Genomic DNA, 10,849 nt, shown 5'->3' on the forward strand with positions numbered 1-10,849 from the left:
TGAGAGAAGAAAAAAAAAGTGCTGCCTTTTGTAATTCCCCCATGTGCATTAAATGAGAAATGGAGCATTAATAGAGGTGTAAAAATAAACCGAAGAATCGAAAAATTGGCCCAGACTGGACCAAACTAGATTGGTTCATTCGGTCCAATTTTCGACCAGTTCGATCCGAAATCCGTTCTTTCATTTTAAAAACCAGTCAAATCCAGTCCAAAATCGGTTTTACCTTTTCCAACACTGGACATGACTAGTTTACATATTATATATATTTTATTAATTTTTAATATTATATATACTATATTTTATATTATATATAATTCTTTATATATAATTGTGTATGAAATAATATATTATGATTTATAATATAACATTTTAATCTTAACGATGAATATTTATTTGATCATATCTTTTAAATATAATATATATTAAATACATTTTATTGCATAATAAATTCTTAACATATTTTTTTTGATAAATACATTACTAATACTAGTATATTTAATATATTAAAACTAGAAAATTGGATCGAAACCAGTAAAACCGGAAGTACCGGTTTAAAGGGGTAACCGGTGCGTAATCGATTTTAGAAAATGCAAAACCGGTGTTACCAGTTTGGTCGTAGATTTTGTCTAAAACCGGACTAGACCAGTTATACCCCTAAGCATTAATTTCACTCTTTATTTTATGCAATTTAATATTGTAAAACATTTAACTTTTGTTAAAAAATTGGATGGTGAGTTAGATGGATTAATAAAATTACATGGGTTAAATGGATTAATAAAATTTTACATTTACATTACAAAATATTTAACTAATTATAACTAAAATTGAGCATGATTTCTTATGTACCAAATTTTGTTGATGTGTGGCTTGAAACACCGGAACATTCACTTGTAGTGTTGAATGATATTTTGCACATGCTTACCTTTATAGTGTTACTCATTAATATTTATTGATTTAATATATATACGAAAAGCAAAACAATTAATGCCAATAATTCGAAGACAAAATAGTGCTTATAATCATTGTCCTAAGAAAAAAAATAATATCAATGCTTTTCATCAAGGATGCGAAGAAGGGAAAAAAATACTGTTTATTACTGTAGCAGTACTGTTTAACACGGATGTGAAAATTAATGTTTATTACTGCTGGATAGCCTCTTATTATAGTAGATAGATATGTAATGTATGTGAGTAAATAATAGAGAAACTAGAGTGGTTAGATGTCAAACTCAACAGGTCTTTTGCTAATTAAGGATGAAAATTGACGAGGAGTACCATTCCTCGTGAATACAAGACAGGGCTTGTTGATGTTGAAGATAAGCAAGAACATTGTATTTTGGAAAATAATGATGGACACGTTGAAATAAGTTTTGATATTCAATCAAATTAGTGGAAGTCTCATGCTTTGTTTGTTGAGGAATTACAATAATACAGTCCACCTGAACATAGGAACATGTAGATTAGGAGGCAAAGGGAGGAAAAAATAAAGAAAAAGATACTCCGGAGAAGAAATATGATGCAACACAGAAAAATAATTATTATGGTGACTAGTTAATTAAACGAAACTAAGAATTGAGACTAAACACCTTAGTCCATGCTTTGTTGATGCTGATGTGAACTCTAGGGTAAGTTTTTCTATTTTGGAAAAATTGATGCAGGAGGATTTGTGTCCGATAATGTTGATCGAGTTGGCAGATTTCTCATTAATAGTACTTATTATCTTGAAAAGACAGATTAACAAAAATATAACAAGAAAATGTGAAGATTGCACGAATTGAGATAATATTGCACAAGTGTCAGTATTTTGGCCAATGCGTGTGCAAAATTACCCAATTTCACACAATCTTAACATTTTCTCAAAATGGTTCAGCACTGTCAATATAGGATCTACCAATTTAGCATCATTAGACTTGATCCTCTACATTTGAATGGAAAATAAGAAGATAAACGGCATTACGGGAAAGAGATCACGTCTTGATGTCTACCCTTTTCGGGTTTGGCAGCTTTCGAAAGACTGGGTTTAAAAAGCTAGTTATTTACTGACTGATTACTGATCATAAAATACACAAACAAAACAACAAAGGAGTATAGTATTATATGAACAAATCACTCCTACTAATACACATTATTTCGGCACCAAATAAGCAACAAACGCAGAGTATTTTCACGAAGGAAACAAAACCAAAGGCACGCAACACGCATAATTTTTACAAGTCGGGTCTTCTTGCGAAGGAGACCAGAAAACCAAAGACAGGCAAATCCAACCTAACACAGCCGTCCATCCAAGGAGAGAGTCCCCCGAAAGATGACAAGCACCAGACGAAGGAAATTATGTCCTTTTTATTCAATTCAACTGTAGAGAGAAGACTTTCGGTCACATCCTCAGGTGCCCACGACACCTCTATCCTTCTTCTTCTTATTATTATATTACTTTCAAACTATCACGTCATGGTACTTGAAAGTCCAAACACCGCCAAAAAGTAGTGTAGGAAATTGCAACAACAGCGGCATCAGGATCGGCGTGAAAGGCAAGCATATATAGCTAGGTTCGAGTGCTGCATGCCTAGCGACGGAAGCTCCTGACCTGGCGCGGCGGATCAGTCTCCTCGTCTCGGAGCTTGACTAACGTGTATGTACCTGCACCAAGAAGGGCCCCAAGTGTGGGCGCCACCAGGTATACCCACAGTGCCTTGTAATTTCCTGCTGCAACTGCCGGACCCAGAGTGCGTACCGGATTCATTGAAGCTCCGGTTGATGGCCTGCAGCCCCGTTAAAACCTAAAGATTATTATGAAATCCTCCTTTGGAATCCTTTTTGTTTTCCCTTTCAATGTTTGAGGTAAGAACAAAACTTCCAGACTCTTTCTATGATCTTAATTATGATGTGGATGTCAACCTGCCTAAGTGCATTCCTCCCAATTATAGTGGGTGACCCCTACTTTGTGACCCCGTCTTTTCTCGATATAGTGGTTTCTCTACGATTTATTTTCCTTATTTTCTTGTTTCAATTATTTGATGTTGAACTCAATAAATCAAACTTACTTTTCGTGCTCTAAACTTTTGACCTCAAACGATACAAAAACAAGCCTGCTACCCTTCATTAATGGAAAGAAAAAAAAAGAAAAAAAAAAGAATATACTCACCCGGCCACGAGACTGTTCAGCATAACAGTAGCTCCAACAGCAATGCCCGCCAACTCTCCCACCTGTAAGCAACATAAAAATGAGAAAAACAAGAGATGATGATCTGAATACATGTGAATTGGATTGGTTTTCCTTCTTCATGATACGTACCGCTCGGGTGTCAGTGGCAACGGCGGTGACAACGAACAGGAGAATGAAAGTGATAATGAGCTCGATGGCGAAAGCCTGGCCGGTGCTTACGGAAGGAACAGTGACTCCGCCGGACAGGAAGGGATGGAAAGCACCCTTGAGAGCGAAGGAAGCACAAATGGAAGCTGAAACCTGTGCCGCAATATAGGCTGGGACTTGAGCCCAGGGGAAGTGGCGCAGTGCTGCGAAAGCAATGGTGACAGATGGGTTGAGGTGTGCACCGGAGATGTGTCCCGTCGACAGAATCACGACCATCACTGCCAGCCCTGAACAAGCTGCATTCCCGATCAGTGTCTCTGCTCCATTGTACTTCTGGTTTACAATGGGTCCTGCCGTCGCTACAAATATCAGGATGAAAGTCCCCACGAACTCTGCTCCAAGCTGAAAATCCACCGAAAAAAAAACTCTATTTAATACACAAATATTTAATTTAAAAAAAATTTAGTTGTAAGTATAATTCATGCGCATGTTTTATTTGAATATTTTCAAAAGTAATTGATACTTTTTTTAACTTATGCAAAAGGTAGATGTGGGCTGAACCTCGTTAACATACTAAGTTTGCCTCTCTCTTACCCTTCCTCTTTATATTTATTGTTATTTCATATTTTGTTTATATTTTATATTGTATATTTGATTTATAATTGTTATTTTTTTTAATACAACTCAATTCACCCATCCTCTTATGTTAGTATCTGGGCAACAGTTATAACAGTAAGAAGTTTATATGAACTTAAAAGTGAAAAAATAAATATAAACTTTACATACAAGTCAATGTTCTATTTAAGTATATAATTACATCAATAAGAAGTTTAACAAAAAGAGATTTATAGTGTTTATGATGTAGCTTGATTTATAGATTAGGCGGAGAGCACATTGCTCTTATTCTGGTATAATTGTCCACATTGATTCATTTATGAGCATAAGTGTATAATCCATTTCTTTTTTGAAACAAAACTTGCAATGTTTGCTAAATATGGTAGGTGCTCATGTAATAATTAAAAAAAATATAAAAACATAATGTAATAAATTTTTTAAATAAATTTATAAACTTATATTTTACCTCGCCTGTATATTCAAAGAGATCAACAGTTGTAGAATTTATTATTTCTTCTGCCATCAGTCCAAAGACAACAACCGCTATGCATCCAATATCGTCCTCTATTTCCAGATAGACTCGACAATTATAATTAATGAGAATATTATTATTGCCTAATTTTAACAATCATTATGTTATATTTATTATGTCAAAAATAATCATTTAAAATGATGATATAAAATGTTTACTGTGACTGTGTGATGCTCATATTTTTACAATTATAACACATGAATTTTTCATTATAATCATTTCCAGTTGCTTTATTACAATTTACATGAGACATAATAGAACGATTGATATAAGTCGAGTAATAAAAATTTTCCTATATCATGTATATTTAGAATCCGTATCATATATTTCATGATGTTGTAGAAATTAAAACATGTTGAATTGAGGAGAAGAAGCAAAAACCATATCGAAGATTTCAATCGGTGAGAAGAAGCAAGAAATTCAAATGTGTAAAAAGACTATACTCAAAATCGGTGGAGAAATGTGAAAAAAAAAAAAAAAAAAAAAAAAAAAAAAAAAAAAAAAGAGAATACAAATTCCTTATAAAATAGGGGTAAAATAGGAAAATAAAATATTAGACTAAATTACTGTTAATCAGCATTCACAATCAAACGGATAAAAAAGTTACTTTAATTATGGAGCAAAAAATGCAAAAGTTTTTATTTAATTATATATTCTACTGTTTTAATAAACGGTGAAAGTTTGCTAATTTTTGGATTTTTTTTTTTCTTTTTTGTCTTTTTCTTCGTTTATCACCACCACTTCCTTTGAAATTATATTATATTGAGAGGGGGCTACTATGTCGTTCAGTAAAAAATATTTTTTCATATTTTTGAAAAAATATTTTTAAATATATTTATATATTTTTAAAAAATAAAAAATATATTAATTTATTTAAAATCATTTTTTTAATTATTAATTAAAAATAAATAATTTTTTTTACTGAGCGGTTCTTATATTAAAAATTTCAATAGAGTTTAAGAAAAGTATTTCACCATAGAATGGCAATACTATTAATTTTATTTATTATTTTTTAATTACACCTTTATTTATTATTTATTTTATCAAACTTTTAATTATTTCCTTATAAAATGGGAAGAAAAAGTATTAGACGAAAATAATGTTCTAAACGGATTCGCACTTTATATATAAGTATAGATATAGAGATATATATATATATATATTAATTAACCACCATTATCATTAAACACGTTTTTTTAGAAGTTAAAATTTACATTACCAGTAAATTAAAATGCTCACATGTCTTCGACTAAGAAAAATTTTAAATTGCTAGTAAATTAATATGCTCACATCTCATTAAGTTCTGTTTAAATACGAGAAGCGTTTTATTTGATTTGATTTTATTATTATAAAAATTTTAAATTATTACATAAAATATAATAAATAATTTAATTTTTAAAATAATAATAATATTAAAAAATAATATTTTATTCAACTTTCAATTTTTATCTCAACTTATTTATTTCAATTCACTATCCAAATAGCACTTAAGGAAATTTTTATTTTTAAATCTATGTGTAGAGAAAATTTAGTAAAATATTTTACATAACATAATTTGATTTAGAAAATATATTTTAAAATTTAAATTTTACAAATTAAATCATAAAATTTATGATATAAATGTTATATTCTACGTATCAATTTAAGAATATAATAACTATTCAACTAATCACGTAAAAAATAAGAAGACAAGTGAATGATAAAATGTTAAAAATAATAAAGAACGTTAAATATTAATTACTTCTTTTAAAATATAATTAAAAAACTCTAATAACTTCACAAAAAGATGAAACTCCTAATTGGTATAAAAACGACATCGTTGGACCTGCTCTTTGGCAACATCACTTTCCTCTTTTCGGCCCGTCCTCTCACTCGTTAAGAAGCCCCCTTATCCTCAACTAAAGGTCTCAGAACCACGTTCCTTTCTCTCTCTCTCTGGTTCGTTGTCGTGTGGACTCTAATTCGCAGTAACCTAGTTGGTTCATGTTTCTGGAGAGGGTTCTAAATGATTCGTCGATTGTTTTTGTTTCTGTTTTTTCATCTTCCGTCTGTTCCAGATCTACTCGAAGCAGAATACGTCGTCTTTTTTGCAAGAACTTAAGTTACAGTTACACAGAACAGTTAAGTCTGTTTTCAGATCTGGGTTTGATTGTATTCCTCCTTCTGTTGCCTGAATTCAAGTATTGGAAATGTCGATTTTACCGAAAGGCGATTCGATTCAAATCCGTGACGTATGGAATGATAATCTGGAGGAAGAAGCCACCAGATCTGCCGCCGTCAGCCATCACCGTTAGCCTCCCAAGTCCTCTCATCCCGTGCTTCTGTCTCTCTCTCTCACTCCCGATTTCTCTTAAGCAAATAATGATGAGTTGACGAAAATGGCAACTCGGCAAAAACATAGACAAAGCAAGGTTAAAATGGAAAAAAAAAATGTTAGACGAAAATACTGTTACAAGTGGATTTACACTTTATATATAAGTATAGATATATATTAGAAGTTGAGGCGTTTTCCCTAAAATCTTTATGTTCTGCATTTATATATATATATATATATTTATATAATTTATGGAGGTTTCCCCGAGGCCGAGAGATGAAGAAAAATTAGACAATAACAATAAGGACAAGAACAGGTGTTATTATTATTACTAATGTCATCATCATTAATATTTATTTATTTTTATTTGTCTAATAACTCCCCACTTTTTCATTTATTTATGTAACTACTGTTTTGTAAGAGCGACTCTATATTGAATTTAAATATATATAGAGATTAATTTTACTATATATACATAAATATATATAATTTATCGCGGGATCTATTATAATTTTAAAAAAAGAGTCAAAATATCAATATTTTTTAGAATAACTTATGTAGAAAGGTTTCATATCAGCAGTATTTAAAAAATAGATTTATATATATATTGACCATCTTGTGACCAGCAAGAGAAACTACTAAAATAGGCAAAAAAAATATACTATTTTTATTTTCACAAAATTAGTAAGTATATATATGCTTAATTTAATTAGAAAAAACTCAACTCATTTTATATTTCTCTTGCTTAAGAAAATAAGAAGAAAAAAACAACTAACCATACCAACTACGTACAATCGTATCTATATATTAATTAAGAGCCATGAAATAATTAACGAATAATCCGTAAGAATACCAACGTTGTAAGAACAAATGGAGGACAGCCATTGCTCCATCTAAACTCGAAGAAGAGTAATCTTGCCTATATATATACATATAGATATACGGCTTTTTGAAGATGAGGGGGGGGGGGGGGGGGGGGGGGGGGGGGGGGGGGGGCAGTTGATGCCAACGTGGCCGGAATGAAGCGGTTTCGTTTCACTTCAAATTTGCATTTGCGTTTTACACTTCAATTTCTTTCTTTCTTCCTTTGCATTTTACACTTCGATTTATTTCATTCTTCCCTCTCTCGTCTTCGCGCTCGTGACTCACTCCATGAACTCGTTCAACCCGGACCACTTCGCACTCGAATCGTATTTACTCAACCAACAAAAAATCTAGGGCGAGCTCTTCCAGGTACCGTAGCACCTCCCGATGATCCGAAAACTCACTTGGATCCCCACCCTGTTTTTCCATAAATGAGTAATCCAAGAAATCCATGAACCAGCTTCGAGCTCGCACCAGTACTACTGTTGTCAGATTTGCCACCGACAACATCGCCTAATTGCTCATTATCTTATCCACTTTTGGCGTTAGTTAGCGATGGCGGGGCAAACAAGCAGTCCTCCTCAAAGCATGAAGCTCCCGCTAGGAGGCTATTAAGGCTGGCGCCTGGCTCGGAGTCGAAGAGGCAGGCAACATTCTCGTCGTGTATGTCTTTGTCTTCAACAAGGCTTTCTGAGTGTAAAGGGAACAGGTTTAGTTGGTGTTGGTGTCGGTGATCATTCCGATGGTTGTGGGCCATTGGGTGTTAGTGTTGGAAACTCCCTGATCGGGACGGGTCAAGACCCAATGGGTTGGTTTCTACACGTGGGTCATAGACCCAGGTGCCACTGAGTCTACTGCTTTTCTCGAAGACCGACGACCCGGTGGCCTTCTCTTTTAAGCTTGCGAGCGGTGAGTAAGTCGGCCATGCCAACTCCGATCACTGCCACTTTTGCAATATAGAAGAAGAGAAAATATCATAACTTTTACAGTGTTCTGTTAAGAAGAGAAAACAAGAGAGCACAAAGAAGAAGAGCTCTTTGTGTTTTTTTTTTTAATTTTTTTAATTTTAATTTATAAAAATTTGGCTGACGTGGCATATTTTACTGGACGACTCCATCGCGACTGCAACTCTCGACTGTCCCTAGCAGGACTGTAGATATATTTATCATGAGTGATGTGTATGTGTAACGTGTACTGAGCAATAAACTGAGAGAGAGAGAGAGAGAGAGAGAGAGAGAGAGAGAGAGAGAGAGAGAGAGAGAGAGAGAGAGAGAGAGAGAGAGAGAGAGAGAGAGAGAGGGTTTCGATCTGAGGAGTTACCTTGCGAGTGAGAGAGATATTAGGTGCAGGGAAGTCGGTGAAGCATGTGTGAGGCTGACCCCACGTTGGAGCATTCACAGGCAAGCACTTGCATCGCGGCATTGACTTCCGATCATACGACAACGAGTCCACTCGCAGAGATGTGAATAGCGGGCCACCCGGAGTCCCTGGCGTAGCCGGAGCTGACTCCGGTGGTGTACCTGCCTCTGGTTCCGACATTTCTTAATTTCTGCAACCTTAATGAATAATAAACAAAGAAGATCTTTTTTTTTTTTTTTGGTGATTGGATACTGGGAAAACGAGATAGATGTAAATTACATGATTCGGTGATTTTTATAAAATTGGATTATAATCTTGGCCAGGATAGGTAACCCAAAAGAATATAGCTAAGATATTTGATTACGGCAGCATTATGAAGTCGATGAAACTGGATAACACTATTGATTTTTTTTTTCCTTTTTCTAGGTTTTTTGGGATGAGTGAGAAGAATTACATGCTTTTGAGGCTTTTGCAAATGTACTGCTAAGGAATAGGCCGACTGAAGCGAGCGAGGATATACAGTACTATGTATCAATGATAATTCTTCAAACAAAAAAAAACACTTTTTTTTTTCGGTTTTTTGGATGAATATATTCTGGGATTGAGTAGGGAAGGCAGACTTTACATGCTGGAAAGGTTTTTATGGAGGTATGTTCAAGGAAGGATGCTGAAAACTGAGGGATCCAGCTTCAAACTCAAATTCACCAGCAAAGTCATAGCTGCATATATATATGCCAGTGGAGATGAAAAGACAACCTGAAAGAAACTCGATCAATTCAGCATGCAAAAGAAGCAGAAGCAAGGAATATATGCAGACAAAGGCAATGGAGAGAGAGAGAGAGAGAGAGAGAGAGAGAGAGAGAGAGAGAGAAAGGGGGGGGGGGGGGGGGGGGGGGGGGGGGTGTACACAAAAGGAGGATTAGAAGAGGCAGTTCAGTTCCAGAGCTAATGCATAAATGCATGGCTGTATATATACAAGAAAATTAAGAGGCCAAGGACCAAGTCTCTCCAATTCAAATTATTCAGAAAAAGTCAATGCACGTCCCATCAGTTAAGCAAGCAAAGGCTACTTTACACATAAGGCTAGAGTCGCTGAATCAATGACGATGGCCATGACCACTCTGCCCTTAGATTTTGCGTCGGCCAAACCAAATCACACTAACTCTGAGGCTCATGACCTCCTGACGCTTGCATTTCACTCAGTAAATTATAATTCCACCACCCACCCAATTATGTGCAATTAAACATACCATACAACATAAACTCAGCGTCTCCTCCAATATCAATCTCTTTTTTATTTCTGTTTTGGAAATATTCTATTAATTGTTTCTATCCTTTTACGTATCATATGTAAAGCATTCGGACTACTTCCAAAGCACCTCAAAAGAATCCTAGTATACTTTATTCCATTACTTTTTTTTTTTTTTCTTTTCTTCTCTTTATATATTTGTTTGAGTATAATTGCACTTTAGACTATTATATATTGCATCTTAAAGTATCATAATTGACATGTTATAGCTGCATATATATATGCTAGTGGAGATGAAAAGAAAACCTGAAAGAAACTCGATCAATTCAGCATGCAAAAGAAGCAGAAGCAAGGAATATATGCAGACAAAGGCAATGGAGGGAGAGAGAGAGAGAGAGAGAGAGAGAGAGAGAGAGAGAGAGAGAGAGAAGAGGGGGGGGGGGGGGGGGGGGGGGGGGGGGGGCGTACACAAAAGGAGGATTAGAAGATGCAGTTCAGTTCCAGAGCTAATGCATAAATGCATGGCTGTATATATACAAGAAAATTAAAAGGAGGCCAAGGACCAAGTCTCTCCAATTCAAATTATTCAGAAAAAGTCAATGCACGT

The 10,849-nt window shown here is 34.5% G+C and overlaps 1 protein-coding gene across 2 annotated transcripts; it reads right to left on the bottom strand.

The window, feature by feature from the left end:
- Positions 1 to 2,061: 2,061 nt before the first annotated feature.
- LOC122280718 (probable aquaporin NIP5-1) lies at positions 2,062 to 10,615 on the bottom strand. 2 transcript variants are annotated; one of them, XM_043091721.1, is made up of 5 exons: positions 10,549 to 10,615; positions 8,955 to 9,749; positions 3,292 to 3,711; positions 3,142 to 3,203; positions 2,062 to 2,758 (listed from the first exon to the last, which is right to left on the bottom strand). In XM_043091721.1, the coding sequence occupies exons 2-5, from the start codon at positions 9,171 to 9,173 to the stop codon at positions 2,563 to 2,565; spliced, it is 897 nt and encodes a 298-aa protein (XP_042947655.1). In that variant the 5' UTR covers positions 9,174 to 9,749; positions 10,549 to 10,615; the 3' UTR covers positions 2,062 to 2,562. The 2 variants fall into 2 exon arrangements, with proteins under 2 accessions (XP_042947655.1, XP_042947654.1); XM_043091720.1 differs by lacking the exon at positions 10,549 to 10,615 and having other exon boundaries at positions 8,955 to 9,875.
- Between the last annotated feature and the right edge of the window lie 234 nt (positions 10,616 to 10,849).

Source organism: Carya illinoinensis, chromosome 11 (genome assembly GCF_018687715.1).
Source record: "Carya illinoinensis cultivar Pawnee chromosome 11, C.illinoinensisPawnee_v1, whole genome shotgun sequence".
Classification (NCBI taxonomy): Eukaryota; Viridiplantae; Streptophyta; class Magnoliopsida; order Fagales; family Juglandaceae; genus Carya; species Carya illinoinensis.